The sequence below is a fragment of the Leuciscus leuciscus genome (genome assembly GCF_965113295.1).
Source record: "Leuciscus leuciscus genome assembly, chromosome: 23".
In the NCBI taxonomy this organism is placed as follows: Eukaryota; Metazoa; Chordata; class Actinopteri; order Cypriniformes; family Leuciscidae; genus Leuciscus; species Leuciscus leuciscus.
This window is the reverse complement of record NC_138747.1, coordinates 26,094,116-26,112,555: the sequence shown is the minus strand read 5'-3', so window position 1 is coordinate 26,112,555 and position 18,440 is coordinate 26,094,116. Positions and strand designations below refer to the sequence as shown.

Genomic DNA, 18,440 nt, shown 5'->3' with positions numbered 1-18,440 from the left:
CGAGAGTAATTGACACCAACAGAACAGATCCTCAGTCAGAAGGAGTGTTCATGGCTGTGTTTGGAGCGTCTGATGTCCACATGAACATAAACACCACTGACCCTTGCAGACTCTAAAACATGCTTCTTCTGTGAGCACATGTGCAATTAAATATTGACTTTATATTTTATCAAAAAACCCTGTTGTTTTAAAAAACAAAATTTCACACTTCAGTTCATATGTTAAATGTTTCCATACAGGAAATTTGGGCAAAAGATATAATATTCCACTGGCCTTTAGAAGTTTTCAAACAGTGGTTATTCAGAAATGAAAACATTTTTTGTTTTTCTATCATCATCATCTCAGTATGTAAAATTATAATAAAGTGATTTATCACTGATAAAAAGATGACCAGGAAAGAATGTACTCACATAGTTTACTATAGTTAAGGACATAACTTCCATCAGTAGTAGGCTAGTGTCTGTAAAATACACGCTATGAGTAACGTGGTCTAATTTAAAAAATTTGTGGTTATGAATTATTTCAAAATTCTAAATTGTATGCTATTTTAATTAACAGTATTTTACCAATAACGATTCATTCACACTCGAGACGCAAAGTGACCTCAAGCAAAGTCCCTTTCAGGCCAGTCATTTCACTCAGCGCCATATTTAAAACGCCTCTCGGGCAGCTATTTCAGTCATGCAAGTACAGCTCCTATCTCTTTGAATGGGGAAAACATTAAATTCTCCAAAGCTGTTCAAAAGGCTTACGATTACATTTTATATTTGATATCCCCAATGAAATCTGAGAACAACTGTATCATAAATGTGGTTTATTATGCTCAAATAGCCTTAAAAAAAAGCTTATTTGTCAGGGTGGAGCAGCCAGTCAGCCAGTCCTAAGCGTGTGTCTCAGAACACTGACTGTTTCTATAGCAACCGGAGCTTCTAACAGGAGATTGGTTCTTTTATTTAGAAGGCGGGACTTATATTGCGAATTGCACTTTCTCCCATTCATTTCATAGTAATACAGTCTTTGCCTCAAGTCAATAGGTAAATTTCATCTTAAAGGACAAGTTCGGTATTTTACACTTAAAGCCTTTCATCGTATCTGATGAAATAGAACGGTTAAGATTAAAATTTGGACACATGCTGCTGTCCTGAGATTTTTAGGTTTATTTATTGCCAGCTCAATGCTGAAGTGCCTGCAGGTGCTTCACGATGAGAAGATCATACATGCTGATCTCAAGCCTGTAAGTTAACAAGCACTCAACATCCTTTTCATTTACATTGTCATTAGTATTCAGTTTTTTTTTTTTTTTTGTCTTTGGTCTGATGCACTGTTGGAATATCTGCAGTGAAATAATTTGCTCTATTATGCTATTGCTCTGTATAGGAAACGATCCTGGTGATCGACGAAGAGCACTCTGACATCAAGGTGGCTGATTTTGGATGTGGTTGCTATGAGGATGAGCAAGGTGAGTTAAGTTTTATGTGCTTTAAATGTGAAATAGTGTTTAAATACTTGTCAAATTTGAGGTTAATTATTCTTGCATTTTCATGACTCTCGCCTTTCTCTTCCACTGTAGTTTTCAGCTACATAGGAACTCGGTGGTACCGTGCACCTGAGTTGATGCTACGTCAGCCCTACAGCACTGCCATAGATATGTGGAGTCTTGGCTGTATCCTAGCAGAGCTCAACACGGGGCGGTAAAGGCAGTGTGTGAAAGTCTGCATTCAGAAAAATTAATATTCATTTAATGTCTGAGTTTATATTGATTGTGTTTTATTGTTTAGGTGTTTGGAATGCCTCCTATTCATGAAACAGAAAAATCCAAATTATGGACTGCGTTCTTTGGTGAGCTTAAAACACACACATGATGTGATTTTTCCATTTTTAGTCTGTGTCATTTGTGCTGAACTGGTATTGTGTGTTTCGTTCTATTAAAGCTGGTAAGTGGAAACACAAGACAGTAGCCAAATCCTCAGCCATCAGACACCCCAAATGTAGACCTCTGGCCAGTATTCAGGGAGCCACTAATCATGCCTTTTTGGATTTTGTGCGGCGCTGCCTGACAAATGTTCAGTTTGATTACTATACGAGAGATTTGTGTATTTTTCTGTTGAATGTGAATGTACTGACCATGTATTACTAACCTTTCCAGTTGGGACCCCAAGATGCGCATGACACCACAGGAAGCCATGCAGCATAAATGGATCTTGGAGGGTCGCCGCTATAACCATCACAGGACTCATGACCATCTGCGGCATGAGCCGATGGACAGCACTGCGGAACTACCTTTACCCAACCCCAGGTCTGGTCCATTGAGAAAAGGAGGACACAAGGCCTTCTGTGAGGAAAGGCTGGCACACCTATGAAACGTGTACAATCCCATGAAAATATCAATACTCAAGCCCTCAGTGAAGCACCCACCATGAAGTAGTGACATTCACCCTGGGTTAGAAGTAAGGAAGCATTATAATAAACACATATATAATGCTTTATTATGTAGTTTTACACCAAAGAACTCTAAAATCATATCAGGAGTCTCTCCTCACCCACCAACAGTGTGCAGCATCCACCTGGATGACCTTGTCCACCTAGTCCAAACTACAGTTTTCAGGGCAGAATAATGATCTCCTGACTACTGATGATAGGCTGGTGTTATCACATACAATACAATCTGCTGAAGCATTTGACATGCCTGAACAAGCACCACAGCTTCGCTTTAAGCACTTTTGTTCTCATTCTGAGAGGTAACTCAACTTAGTATGGATGTCTTAAGAGTAATATTTGGTAAAGTCAGGAAAAGCACCAGACTCCATGTTGATGTTATCATGGAGATGATGCTCTGTCAGAAGATCATGAAGGAGTTCAGTGGTACTGCCTCTCAAATGGCAGGCTATATTCAACACTTACAAGTGGACCCATTTGGTGTCCACTTGTACACAGATGGTGGTCTACGAACACCACAATCACACTGCATCTAGATGCTAGAGGCAGTGTCATATCACGCATTCCCAATCAGGGGAAACCTTTATTGGACTTGTTCTCCCTGGAAAGGTCCTCAAGGTCGAGACCAATTTGAGCTGTAGGCACTCATTAGTAGTTTCCTCCTGGTCTTCAATAAAGAAAGGGTCTCATCCTATATAAACAGAGAACATCTAACTGTCAGCCAGAAACTGAAAAGTGCAGATGCAGTGAATTTCACAGTACTCTATCTCTGTTCATCCCACATAATAAAGGCTGTAACTCAAGGATTTTCAAAGAAAACTAGCGAGGATGCTGTAAAGGAATATGCCACCTACTGTTTTGTCCTTATTAACAGCACCACCCTACAAGAAGCTCTTAACCTCTTTCAGGATGTGTCTATGTTGTTCATGTCAGAAAACAATTCCAATGCGGTTATGGCTGCAAAGAACACACTGGACCAAAAAATCCTGAAGTCTAAGCCTACTATGGATGAAACATTTCCACCATATGTAGAAGACATGGAGAGAAGCAGCAACACCAAGACTATATATGGCAAATCTCCCTTCACACATTTATTTTATTGTGTTCTAGAGAAGACCGGGTGAAAAAAATAATGAATTCTACTGCCCAGGGATCATTAATGTCCTCATGAACAACTAAATGGGCATTTTCCCCTTTGGAGTGGTTTGTTGTTTGGGGACCAAAGAAGATTCTCCAAAGACAATACTAAAGAAATACAAACAAAGGAAACAAATAGCCATGTAGAGCAGTGGTTCTCAATCAGGAAGAATCACATATTACACAGAAAGAGTTCCTGCAGCCTGCAGATGTCATTACAAAGATGTTTAACTCTCTGCAAGGAAGGTACACACAGCATCGGATGACGCAAAATCTTGATAGACTGTCTCAAGGTGCATCACCAAAGCAACAGACCAATGACCAGCAAGAGGAGCAATGGGCCAAGAGATCCCTATCTGAAAGACCAGCAAAGCATCGCTCAAATTATTTTGATCCACCAGAAGCAGTGCCCCAACCAAAAAGATGCAAGACCATGCAAACATCTGAGGGCCATTCAGAGGACACATCAGCCCAGGTGTAAAAATGTTGGTTAGTAGAAGCTGATTTTGCTGGTTGATAACAGACCCACTACAGAACGTCCAGTGAGAGACTTTTACCAGAGAGGATCAGGTACTCAGGAATAACCCATTTATTGTCACCACAACTCAGTACACTGAATAAATTCGACTTTGCATGTGTGTGTGGTTTTCTATAAATAAAGATATAAGAAAAATAGACAAGTACAAATAACAATAACAAATAATAGTAGTCACAATAAACATAGTAACAGTAATCTCCACAATGAATATTAAGTTACAATGATTAATACAGTACAATAGGAAAAACAAATGTGCCATTATATGGAAAAGTGCACTGCTAGAAATGATTACAGTTTTTCTCAGTCGCTTTGGTGCATTTCTCACATCACTATTCACATTTGCACAACAGTTAATGCAGTTCTCAAAACAATTAGTACAAACTGCAAAACCTAGTTGATAACCTGCAAAAGCGTGTCACTTGCTCAAAATGGATAGATCATTCCTCAAAAGCAAGTATTCATGTCAATGAAAGTGTCAGTGTCATCAAGATGAAAAGTCCTGACACCATTGTTTATGAACAAGATAGTCAAATGGCTTTGTCATGTTTTCATTATGACAGTTTACTCTGTAAATGTTTTCCAATGCAAAAAAGTCAGATCTTGGTGACACTACCTGAAAATGCTCAAGACAGCACTATATACTATTTGCACAGCCATTTGAAAAATACAGTAAAGTTACACATTACTGTATTTAGTGAGGTAACTGAGTACAAGACACTGAATATGTATGTTTCACATTTTTACTGCATATGCTCTTTGCAATTCTAATTTGTTCACAGCATTGTGCAAAAGAAAAAATACACCCTTATTTACAACAGAGATAAACTCCCTTTGGGTAGAGCTGTGCACAACTGGAAACAATATTGCAGAACATATTGGAACTGAACATTGGTTGCAACTAATGCTTCACACGCCCATTCTCATCAGTGAAAGCTGAGATTCACCTGAGAGAAATTGTTCAATTTAGGAGACATTTTCAGGAAAAAAAAATATTTAAAAAAATGTGTAAAATTTGCTTGACAGATTTTGACAACTAGTTCAACATTTTTGTATGTAATGACTCAAGCAATGAAATGAGGACTATTAAGTTTTATATGGAATGACTATTCAGCATTCACAAGTATAGTTAATTTTAACTGACATGACATAAGCAAATGATAATGTTAAAACAGCAGAGAGTCGTATGAAAGCAATTGATGCATGTCCAAAAGCATTTGCAATTTGTTGGAAGGAATGAGAAACTGCTACTATGATGTGCACAAATGACTAAATGTTGTGGAGGTTGAACTAACTGTTGTGCAAATGCAAATAGTGATGTGAGAAATGCACCAAAGCGACTGAGAAAAACTGTAATACTGAGCGGTTGAAATCCGACACCTTTGCGCCGCTGAAGACAGAAATGGAGCCTGTCTAGCACATTAGTGCGCATGCGCCCAAAGAGTGTTTTACGCTGATTGGTTCGCTGGACGAATGCTGTGACGAAAGTGTCCATTTTTTCATATAGCAAATGAACTAAGAAACTTGAATATAACCCTAATAGTGGCCTTTTGTACACCAGGTAATATGCAATTCTCAATCATATCATAAAGCTTTTGTTTACATGAACTCATACCACCTTAAATATTAAATTCAAATATCCCATTGCACATCCAAGCTCTGTGGTCTAGAAAGCATGTGAGATAGTCATTGCCACCACACAGTCAAAGGACAAAAAAAAAGGTCTTATATCCTGCATCATTCAGAGCTGAAAACACACTGGTGGGGGAGGTAAGAAAGAAAAAAAAGATTCATACCTTTGGGAAATGCTTTGCTCTTAAGAAAACTGAAAAAAATAATCTATGAGCATGGAGGAATATAGTAGTAACCTATGTAAAGATGACAATGTTAAGCCATTGTTAAGTATGTTGAGTCGATTTTAACGAAACACTGGATGAGCTAACTATAATTCATTTTTGATCTTTTGTTCTTGGACAATCCAATGCTATTTTCAAGTGTTGGTGAATAACTTTGACCAGGGACATATGATTATATACTAGATCACACAGCGGGTGTTATAATTTATGTGGAAAGAGATGAAGTAAGGAGAAACTTTGATGATCAGGTGAACTTTGATGATCAGGTGAACTTTGATGACTACGAGGGAATGATACGTTTCCTGAATGTCAACGGGAATCATTGGATATTTTTGGTGAATACATTTTATAGTCCTTTTTTTTTTTAAATACACATGACACTGTTAAGCCCCTTTCACACAGCTAGCTTTGAACCCGGCAAATTGCCAGAGCGCCTTCTGTGTGAACGCAAACTCTACCCGGGATTTATGCCGGGATCGAAGCCGGGTCGGGAACTAGTAACATTGCCGTGTTCAGTCCCGGAACGCGCGCTGTGTGAACAAAAGCCGTAATAATGCCGTGTCGTATGTGATGACGCTGAAGCCGGGATCGTTCGCCAGCTGTGTTATAAATTATAAACAAACCCACACATGGCCCTTATACTTTTCACTTTCCATCCATCATTTTAGCTTTCAGGGCACACTTTTTCAAACCAACCTCGAAGTTTTTCAACAAACTTTGTTTTGCAAAGTATCTCCATGCAGCATCCAGCCTGGTTTTTGTGGTAGACCCAGCGGGACGTGACGAAGAAGCACAACCCCAAGCATGCAGCCAGTAGATTTAGATAACATTTTTGACATCAAGTCTTGTAAAGAGAACTAGGTTCCCCTATAGGAGCTAGGAGTCCGCTATTTTTAGGAAGGATTCTTTCTCTTTTTAAGAGCTATAAACACGAATACTCTGTCTCGCGTCGCTCTGCGTTGTTTCTTCTCCATCGCAGTCACTCACTGCTCCTCTCGTTCTGTTCTGTTCTTCGCGCTCTCCCATTAACTCTTCCCGGAGGCGGGACTAACCTCCGACCTCACCCAATCAAAACTTACTTTGGCCTACTTATTTTTCTAGATTTCAATTTAGAATATCATAGAAATTAACTTTAATCTGCATTCTTTTACTATTAATACTAATGAGATATTAATAAAAATACTAGTGTCCAACTTGGGTTACAACTTCATGTGTTTTTTATGCGTGCCTTATGATTGAACCACTAATTAATGCAACCCAAAATAATGTATCGTGTCTCATTTCAAAATAATTGTCTCCTAAATTTCTGAATGTTGATGTGTAGGCCTACCATGTCCTCCTAACTTGCCTTTTTTTCATTTGTTACAATAATCAGAGTTTAGTGACAGAAATCTTTTCCCCCTCATAATTAGACCTTCCAGATTGGTCTGTCCACGTTCAATGGGTGTAACCAGAGGCGTCATGTTCATTCAACCGAGGGGGCACGTGCCTCCTCAGATTTTTTAACCAAATGGATTTTGAATGCAGCTTCCAAGAGTCAAAAATGTATTAAAAAATTGTTATATCTGATATGATCACACGGGTGTGAATGTGATTAGAGCGTTCAGTGCGGCACATCATCAACTGCTAAATTCAAATCTGCGTTTGCGCTTTGGCTGGCGCTGAACCAGAAACAGACACGCTCACCTGGCATGACAACCATAGATCTAACGGTTCAGTGTTTCAGCCATGTAATGTTTATTTTATGTTTCTGATATTTGCACATAGTACTAGAAAAAAAAAGAAGAAAGTTTTATGAAAGTGAATATTAGCCTAATCATTTCAAATAGCTATAATTTGACAATGTGTTTTTATGTTAGATACACACTGTGGAACTATAAAGTTACTCTATTAATTTCCCAGTTCACCATCCACTTACTTTCATGTCTTTCGGGAGAAGTGGAAAAAATGTATGTGTTGTAAATTCTGAACTCTGATTCACAGCGTTATCTAACATATCATCATTAGTCTTATAAACTGGTATTTAAACAACAAAATACATTTACTCATAGGCCCATATGAGAAAGGGGATATTAGATCTTTCATGTTATAGTTAAGAAGTTTGTAAATGTTTTGAATAAAAAAAAGAAAATTAAATAAAACTAATAGCCTATAAGTCATTCAGCGCTGTGGCTGCGGTGTGTCAGGGCACTGGTGCATGAGTGCATGATGCCCCTGGGTGTGACATCTGTGAAGGTTAAAAGACCACGATCTGAACAACCCAACCGATCAGCCAACTCCATCAGTCAGCCAGTAACAGCCAACACAACGTCAAAGTTCGTCATTCTCTGCTGACCTCCAGGAAAAAACAATACAACTTTTACCACTACCTCCCTCAGTCAAGCATCTCTCTAGCTCTAGAAGAAATCATAAATACTTTCATTAAACTGCATCTTTATGCATGTTCAGTGGCTATAAGGAAATTCAATCTTAAATCCTTAAGATAAGCTATCACCCCTTTTTAATAAGATATTTTACGTCATGTAACTGGTGGTTTGCTCAGCCAGAGTGATGTTCACACGACAACGATGTACATAAAGATCCCCGTTCACATGGATCTGCGAAAGTGACTAAATCAGAATCAGAATCAGAAAGAGCTTTATTGCCAAGTGTGCTTGCACCCACAAGGAATTTGTCTTGGTACTGAAGCTTCTGGTACTGGCTTCTTGGTACTTGGTACTGAAGTACTGAAGCTAAAAAGGCTGTATCTGCTGCCAGGCCACTAGTTACCGACGTCACTCTGTCAAGAAACACCCCGTGAACACGTAATACGCATGCGTGAATTTACCATCCCTATTATTTATTGTAAAACCCAGAGCCATAGAGAGAGAGAGTTGCGACACTCCCATAGACCTCCGTTGTAAATAATGGCGGCGCTTTTAACCGCCTACTTCCGGGATATGAAGATCGGAATAGTTCCAAACACTGTCATTTGGGCGTTGGACACCATTCACTTACATTGCTGCGCGTCGAGTTGTTCCAGAGTTAAGTTGCCGAAATATCGACCTCTTTTGAATTGTCAACTGTCTATATTGTATCAGAGGCCCTTTGCGATGCTTATACTGGTCTTCATTTGTACATGCACAGCGTAATTATTTATATTTTATGTTGGTTGTTTCAACCAATTTTCAAGCACTGCCTGCTAGCTAACGTTAGTTAGCTAGCGCGACTTCGTCAGCTAAGAGTTCGGTAATGAATCGCTACCACCTTTATAGCAACTTTTATTTAATTTAATTTTTTGGGATATACTAACTTTTCATTATGTTATTATTGTCTTGAGTGAAGCGGCTTGTGAGAACAATGCTGGACCTTTAGGATTGTTATGGCCATCACCAGTCCTGTCTGTTTCATGGATCACCTGCCCCTGGTTTTTGTTTTTCTTGTTCACACACACAAGCACACATTTTTGTTGTCTGTCATTGTTTAATAAAAAATATTTTATTTGAAAACCTTCATTTGTATCAGCCATGCTTAAATTCGTTTTTAATCTGTTATAGTTTTGATAATGTGTATGGCCTTAATCTTAAAATAATATTCTTAGTCTTAACATGATCATATCGTTGTGGTCCTGGGGGGTGGCCACTTTCATCAGAAGAAGTGAGCTAGCTTCTAAGCGAATTCTGAACGGACCGCCACGGCAGACCTCTTTGCGTGATCACGAAGGTAGGCTAATGGCTGAATCAAAATTTATAAGCAAAATCACGGGAATCAATAGCCTAATACAGCCCAGTTGTGCTAAAATAAATATCATGAGACGTCCATCATCAGATGAATAATATGGAAAAGTTAAGTTAGAGCCGCTAAAGCCAGTGCTACTACCCATGCGAACATGAACACTAAGCTTTTCCCTCCAAAAATATAGCTTAAAACTTATCTCCAAATGCAAAACTGACATTAACAAAATGCAATAATGCAATAACAGCTGAAAAAGTACTTGGGTGTGTGTTTTATTTTATATTTACCGTTCAATAATGCAATCGCTGCTGTCTGTCCCATAGAAGAACATGACAGCCAGCGTACGTTTTGGAACTATTGGGGCTTACATGAACCACGTGACAGCCATAGCGGCGACATCAAAGAGTGTCGCAACTCTCTCTCTCTATGGCTCTGGTAAAACCTAAGGAGTTACAAATGGCAGTTATGAATATATGTTAGTTAGTGGATACATGTGGTGCGCTACTGACCTTCATGGCCAACATTTTTACTTTAGAACTCTTTATTAATTTGATTGCAATGTCGAATTAATTAATTAATTACAAAACAAGTGTATGTTTACTCTCTGGAAGCCAGACTGAATGAATAAACACTGTTGTTGCATTCCTGACATGTTTAGAAAGTCACATAAGTAAGACACATGTACTATTAAGTGAACCAAATCATCATCCTCTACACGCCAGTGACGCCAATACAAATCTTGATGATGAAGGCAGTCGATGCACAAGCCTCACTTTTTTAGCACTTTGATAATAGCTACAGAACATTATGTTAATGGCTGCAGGGAGCCGAAGAGTCTCTGTAGTTTAGCTGTCACTCTGCAGATCCTCAAGGAGGAAAAAATTGAATAAAACAAAGACATCTAGAACTTTGAGAACATTCAGCAAGTAGGACAGGATGTTCTGAAAACCTGAAGGAATCGATTCAGGAACAGTGTCCATCTGACTCTCATAGTAAAATATTCTCTTTAGTTATTACATTGTGCACTGAATGATATCCAGGAGGTTGCTGGCAAAACTCATCTTTCATTATTGTCAGGCACTGAAAAGTTTTTTTTTACTTTGCAGTTGGGTCTAACAAGCTACAACAAACAACACTACATGTCCACGATCTTTGTGTTTGAAATCTCTGTTACATTTGAAATCTCTCCAATCTGATGTAAGGAAAATGCAGATTTTAGATCCTGTTAGGTCACAATTAATATTTTATTATTTTAAATTCCTTTTAAGTTTTTGCAGTTCACTTATAGCCATGTGGTGTGACAAATTAAAAGTCTTTTAAAAAGTTAAAAAGTATTATATAGTCTCTCAGTGAATATGGGCTCATAAAAAGTGTATATGTAATTATTCATGGGTTTCATCAGGGCCCTTTCCACAGGTGTATAAAATCAAGCACCTAGATTATGAATGCAGACTGCATTGTGCTTGATTAATACACCTGTGGAAAGGGACCTGATGAAACCCATGAATACAATAAGAGAACTGTTAAATTAATAACAATTTCTTGGATACCTATGTGGTTGTCATTGACACTCACACTAGCTCTGTAGGCCGATATGAAAACACTATTGCACCTGTTGGACCCTTTTTGGGACCGTTTAGTTATTTGCCTGCGTGCATGGACACGGACAGTTGAGCTCAAATGGGGTTGGCTGTAAAGTGGTTTCATGAGTGACGAGTGCATGTTTGAAGAGCTTTGCACGGTGTGTTTGTTCTTATTGCTGCAAATCTATCAGTAGGTGTTTTTCAAAGCATCACTGTCTGACAATGAAAAGAGCTTCATCGAGACCTCAACAACTCAAAGAGCAGCTCCTGCAGGCCGTCGATGCTCAAAATAACGTGAGTAAATACCCATGTTGGATATGCATCGTTTCTAGCAACTATCACTTCATTTAGTCATGCATTTTAATGGCATTTTCTACCCATTCATCCAATGATTAATGAGCTGTATGTAGTTTTTTAATGCCCGTCTTTGTATATTTATCTCATAATCAAGACTTTTTTTATTTCTTTAATTAATTAAGGTAAATTAGATGGGGTTTTTTTGTGTGTGTGTGTCATTAAGACGAATGACAAACAGTGTTGCCTTTTACCTTAATAAATATTATGAGGGTGCATCCTTTTATAACTGACATTTCACATTTGTTACAATAAACATTAGTTTTGTTTTATTTGAAATCTCGCTGAAGTGGTGATGTTTTTTTTTTTTTTTTTTTACAAGCTCCCTGGGGCCTTATTTCAAAGATTTTTACAGCAATGAGTATGCAAGAATGTCACATTTGCATTTTGAACCATAACTGAGATCTGAAAGTGTCACTTCTGCAGGTGCACATGCGAGAGTGGATTCAAATACATGAGGCCTGTTTACTTTCATGAATATGACCAACTTCTGAAAAAGACAAAGGAACTGACTTTCTAGCATAAAGAAAAATTATTAATCAGTAATCAATGCAAGTCTTTTTTTAAATGAATAAAGAATATCATGAATTGACATTAGCAATACTTCTGTCAGCAGATAAAGAACATGACGGCTTTATTGGACGTGATATGCTGTTTGGAAAGTTACCCCATGACTAAAGAGGCTCTAGTGGTAAGATACTAGCTATGTTTACACTGAGTTTATTATCACAACAGGTGTGTATTGTGGTATGGTTTGTCACACTGAAAATAAGAGTTAAAGACTGAAATCATTCTTACTGGAAGCAGATGCACAGGGCCTTCAGAAATGCATGCATTATAGAATACATGCATTATATATAACAAAATATCAAACGCCACAAAAAAGGTGGCATTGATATTTGAAGGAAAAATAGCACAAGCACACTTTTCAAATGAAACATTTAAAAAAAAAACTACTATACACTATGGAATACAAATTAATAAAAACAAATATTGTGACAATTTGTGGTTGTCAAACAGTAGTGGAACATGTTCATAGTAAATGTGATGAACTTCACCCGTGGTTATATATCTTTTGGAATTTATACAACTAGTGCAAAATGCCCATGCAAAATCAGTTTTTGTGTGTGTTTTTAGTAATTGTTGGTTTGGTGTGTTTGAGTGCTCATTGTTACAATTACACGCCCGTGAAAGAGACTGTGAACGCATTGAATAGGATATGTTAGTTGGTGAATAGCATAGGCTACTATTAGCGATAACGTTAAGCGCACCAGAATGAAATATAATATTCAGAAGTAAACAGCATAGCTGACTTACAGATTCAGCTAACATCCACAAATGAATAAACGCGTCGATTCAGGGAGCAATGCAAGTGCCTGTGCAAAATCAGTTTTTGTGTGTGTTTTTAGTAATTGTTGGTTTGGTGTGTTTGAGTGCTCATTGTTACAATTACACAGCAAAAGTTCAGTGACATTTTTATTTGTGCATGGTAGAAAGCAAATACTGATACTGACATAATGACATTCAATAAATGTGGAATATTGAACTACACGATTCAGGGAGCAGGCTACACAATGAACTCAGAGAAAACGCTACTTAAGCTCCGCTGCTTTCTTCGACCCTCTCTGTCTCTGGCCAGCGCTGTGCTCACTCAGTGTGTGTGTGAGAGGGGGAGTTGTCAGCAGCTAGAGCGGAAAAAGCCAGTGTGATATATTTAACGATATCTTTGCATTTCTAATCCAAACAACGTCAAACTTGGCACTGCACTTACTCATGCCCGTAGCAAGACACCTGTCAAGTTTGAAATCCATCGGACAAACGGTTCGAGAGATATGTGAATAACACACACACACACAGACAGACAGAAAGACTTCCGGTAATTTATAGATAGATATAATATACAGAAGTAAACAGCGTAGGTGACTTACAGATTCAGGGAGCAGCAGGCTACACAGTGAACTCTGCGATTCAGGGGGCAGGCTACACAGTGAACTCAGTGATTCAGGGAGCAGGCTACACATTGAACTCGACGATTCAGGGAGCAGGCTACACAGTGAACTCGGCGATTCAGGGAGCAGGCTACACAGTGAACTCGGTGATTCAGGGAGCAGGCTACACAGTGAACTCGGTGATTCAGGGGGCAGGCTACACAGTGAACTCGACGATTCAGGGGGCAGGCTACACAGTGAACTCAGTGATTCAGGGAGCAGGCTACACAGTGAACTCTGCGATTCAGGGGGCAGGCTACACAGTGAACTCGGCGATTCAGTGAGCAGGCTACACAGTGAACTCGGCGATTCAGGGAGCAGGCTACACAGTGAACTCTGCGATTCAGGGGGCAGGCTACACAGTGAACTCGGCGATTCAGGGAGCAGCAGGCTACACAGTGAACTCAGTGATTCAGGGAGCAGGCTACACAGTGAACTCTGCGATTCAGGGAGCAGGCTACACAGTGAACTCGGTGATTCAGGGGGCAGGCTACACAGTGAACTCGCCGATTCAGTGAGCAGGCTACACAGTGAACTCGGCGATTCAGGGGGCAGGCTACACAGTGAACTCGGTGATTCAGGGGGCAGGCTACACAGTGAACTCGGCGATTCAGGGAGCAGGCTACACAGTGAACTCGGTGATTCAGGGGGCAGGCTACACAGTGAACTCGACGATTCAGGGGGCAGGCTACACAGTGAACTCAGTGATTCAGGGAGCAGGCTACACAGTGAACTCTGCGATTCAGGGGGCAGGCTACACAGTGAACTCGGCGATTCAGGGGGCAGGCTACACAGTGAACTCTGCGATTCAGGGGGCAGGCTACACAGTGAACTCGGCGATTCAGGGAGCAGGCTACACAGTGAACTCGGCGATTCAGGGGGCAGGCTACACAGTGAACTCGGCGATTCAGGGGGCAGGCTACACAGTGAACTCGGCGATTCAGGGGGCAGGCTACACAGTGAACTCGGCGATTCAGGGAGCAGGCTACACAGTGAACTCGGTGATTCAGGGAGCAGGCTACACAGTGAACTCGGCGATTCAGGGGGCAGGCTACACAGTGAACTCGGCGATTCAGGGGGCAGGCTACACAGTGAACTCGGCGATTCAGGGAGCAGGCTACACAGTGAACTCGGCGATTCAGGGGGCAGGCTACACAGTGAACTCGGCGATTCAGGGAGCAGGCTACACAGTGAACTCGGCGATTCAGGGGGCAGGCTACACAGTGAACTCGGCGATTCAGGGGGCAGGCTACACAGTGAACTCGGTGATTCAGGGAGCAGGCTACACAGTGAACTCGACGATTCAGGGGGCAGGCTACACAGTGAACTCGGCGATTCAGGGGGCAGGCTACACAGTGAACTCGGCGATTCAGGGGGCAGGCTACACAGTGAACTCGGCGATTCAGGGAGCAGGCTACACAGTGAACTCGGCGATTCAGGGGGCAGGCTACACAGTGAACTCGGTGATTCAGGGAGCAGGCTACACAGTGAACTCGGCGATTCAGGGGGCAGGCTACACAGTGAACTCCGAAAAAATGCTACGCTTGAGCAAACAGTTTGTGAACAGTTTACTACAAATGATGGCCGTGATTAAAATATTATATTCAGAAGTAAACAGTGTAGCTGACAGAGAGTTTATGTCAGAATATTTATTTTTAAACCACAACCTTCTTGGGGCTTCTTTTACGGATATATTTAACGATATATTTTGCATTTCTAATCCAAACAACGTCAAACTTGGCACTGCACTTACTCGTGCCCGTAGCGAGACACCTGTCAAGTTTGAAATCCATCGGACTAACGGTTCGAGAGATATGCGAATAACAGACATACAGACTGACTGACAGACAGACAGACGTTTCTGTAATTTATAGATAGATAGATAGATAGATAGATAGATAACGTATTCTATTTTATTTTATTGTATTATTTTTTTTAATATACATAGACTATTGCTCAAAGGTTTGGGGACGGTAAGAATTTTAAAATGTTTTTGAAAAAAGTATCTTATGCTCACCAAAGCTGCATTTATTTGGATTTAAAATACAGCAAAACAGTAATATTGTGAAATATTATTAAAATATGTATGAAATATATTTTAAAATGTAATGTATTCCTGTGATGGCAAAGCTGAATTTTCAGCATCATTTCTCCAGTCTTCAGTGTCACATGATCCTTCAGAAATCATTCTAATATGATGATTTGCTGCTCAAGAAACATTTATTATTATCAATGTTGAAAAAAGTTGTGCTACTTAATATTTTTTGTGGAAACCATAATTCATTTTTTTCTTTGATGAATTTCCTAGAACCTTTAAAAGAACAGCATTTATATATATATATATATATCAAAATTGTAACGATGTAAAAGTCTTTACTGTCAGTTTCGATAAATGTAATACACTGGTTAACACTTTATTTTACAGTGTCTTTGTTACACATATTAAATGTACTTACTACAGTATCAACAGTAAATTACACATAATTATAACTAACCCTCAACCAAACACTACTCCTAACTCTAACTCTATACATGTTGTTAATTAATCTTGCTCAGTATATATATGTATAGTTTACCTAAAAATGAAAATTGTGTAATCATTTACTCACTCTCAAGTTGTTCAAAACTTGTAAAAAAAAAATTTGTTCTTCTGAACACAAAGGAAGATATTTTGAAGAATGTTTGTAACCAAAAAGTTGTGGGGCACCATTGACTTCCAGTATATTAGGTATTTAGGGTGATTGGGACACTTTCCGCCATTGAGATGACTTGGAAAAAGTGTCCAAATCAACCTGAATTCATCAGGAACAAGGTAACAGGGACACTGCAAAAATAAAGTGTAACAGAGACTATATATGATGATGATGATGATGATGGTGTGTGAAATTGTTTTTTTCCAGGAAACCAGGCTTGGAAAGTTGATCAACGATGTGAGAAAAAGAAGCACAGACATAGATCTTGTTAAACGTTTGAAAAATCTTGTACGAAATTGGCAGAGGTTGGTTGGAGTAAATGAAGTCATGGAAAAAGGGCTCTCAAGCTCTGTGGATTTAATTCCCACTGAACGTATTCCTGGATCAGCACAAACGCTCACGGGAAATTACAGCAAAGCTGTTTTCCACAATAACATGAGGGATGAAATATCTCAGGGATCTGTACCAGGTAATACTGTTAAATATCCCACCAATTTTAGAAAGAGTAAAATACCCGTCCGTGCCATCAAACCATATTCCTCGTCCATCAAGCATTTACAACAATTCACGAGCTTGAGACCATCGCTGTCCAATCCGCATTCCCATAACCAGCACATGTCCCAAAGCCATGCCACCTCTGCCAGTCACAGTGACACAAAGCATCGTATAGTGGCAGAGAAACCAGCTCAATTCACCTGCATTACTTCTAGTCTAGCTTTAAATTCCTCCATCCAAGATTCCTCCATAAAGATGCAACAGCCTTCAGACCTCAACATACTCAAGCCTGCTTCGCTGAACGTTAACCTCCATGAGGTCTCCAGCACAGTGACAGACACAAACATACCATCTGAGGATACGAAGAACCAGCATAACAATCATGGACGTACTGCAGAGGAGGACAGAAACAAAACTACACAACTGCAAGCAAGCAAACTAATATATGGCCCTCAGACTCCACAAATCATACCTGTATCAAGCAAAACATCTGATTGTCAGAGATCAACAGAAAGTGAAATCCAAGGCAGTGAGCATCTGAAGCAAAACCTTTGTTTGGTCCAACAGACACACTGGAGAGAGATGTCACTAAAGAAGATGATTCAGAGTAGCTTGCCGACTTCAGAAAGATCAGGGATGGGCTTTTCTGTGGCTGAGAAATTCAAGCAAGAGAAAAAGAATTCAAAAGAGTGCAGAAAAAGACACACGTTTATACCAGATGCCCCTGTTACAGAGCTTCCTGGGGTCAGCCGAGAGGTCACCGAGAGAGACCTTGTCAGGATACGCAGGCATCGATGGCATGGTGTGAATGGCTGTTATGATAATAGAAATAACTGGTATGATTGGACTCAGTCCATAACCCTGGATCCATATGGGAATGGGAGTAAACTTAAGATCTTGCCTTATGTTGCCATAGATTACAGATGTTGAGTCTTCAAAGGCACGTTTCTTAAATCTCCAAATGAGGATTCTCAACTATTTTAGACCTGCATTTTTCTCTAGTTGGGTTTCTCTATCCTTTATGGTCCATTGCAATGGTGTGCAAAAATAAAAGTATTAGCATATGTCTCTATGACATGATGTGCATATTTTTGTAGTGCATTATTTCCTTTTAAAATAGGCCTAATTTGATCAAATCATTACATATATCATTTTATTCTATTAAACCAGTGGCGCAAAAAAAGTGGGTATGCGCTATATAAAGGGGCGCAGCACCCTATGTGTGTGTGTATATATGTGTGTGTGTGTGTGTGTGTGTGTGTGTGTTCATCTGAGCCTCAATGGTCTGTCTCTGCTCGTCAATGTCAGAATACTTGAGGTGACAAGAAAAATGAACAAAGCTGTTTTCATCATGTTAGGCACAAGATTAATAATTAATGTGTACATATTGAGAATTAATATAATACAATTTATAGCCTTCAGTAGGCCTAAATTAAAAAATGCTCAGCTTTAGGAGGGGAAGAAACAGGGCAAGATGAGGAGACAGAGAAAAAGAAAAAGAAAGTGATGGAAATGAGGAGAGAGCAGGTATCGACAAATAATCTACTGCCGCTAACATGGTTTTAAAGCTATTTCTTATCCTCTTTTGGCCTTCAAACTTTTTGAAATGCACATATCAGAGAAATTAAAAAAAAAAATTCTCCCTAACA

General features: G+C 39.5%; 1 protein-coding gene across 2 annotated transcripts; it reads left to right on the top strand.

The window, feature by feature from the left end:
- Positions 1 to 11,231: 11,231 nt before the first annotated feature.
- LOC309488297 (mediator of RNA polymerase II transcription subunit 26) lies at positions 11,232 to 17,879 on the top strand. 2 transcript variants are annotated; one of them, XM_082156499.1, is made up of 3 exons: positions 11,232 to 11,555; positions 12,229 to 12,306; positions 16,504 to 17,879. In XM_082156499.1, the coding sequence occupies exons 1-3, from the start codon at positions 11,484 to 11,486 to the stop codon at positions 17,719 to 17,721; spliced, it is 1,368 nt and encodes a 455-aa protein (XP_082012625.1). In that variant the 5' UTR covers positions 11,232 to 11,483; the 3' UTR covers positions 17,722 to 17,879. The 2 variants fall into 2 exon arrangements, with proteins under 2 accessions (XP_082012625.1, XP_082012626.1); XM_082156500.1 differs by having other exon boundaries at positions 11,238 to 11,555; positions 12,232 to 12,306.
- The last annotated feature ends 561 nt before the right edge of the window (positions 17,880 to 18,440 follow it).

Coding starts and splice junctions, on each gene's coding strand:
- LOC309488297 (XM_082156499.1), top strand. CDS start 11,484: ATGAAAAGAGCTTCATCGAGACCTCAACAACTCAAAGAGCAGCTCCTG. Junction 11,556..12,228: donor CCGTCGATGCTCAAAATAAC/GTGAGTAAATAC, acceptor TACTTCTGTCAG/CAGATAAAGAACATGACGGC. Junction 12,307..16,503: donor TGACTAAAGAGGCTCTAGTG/GTAAGATACTAG, acceptor GTTTTTTTCCAG/GAAACCAGGCTTGGAAAGTT.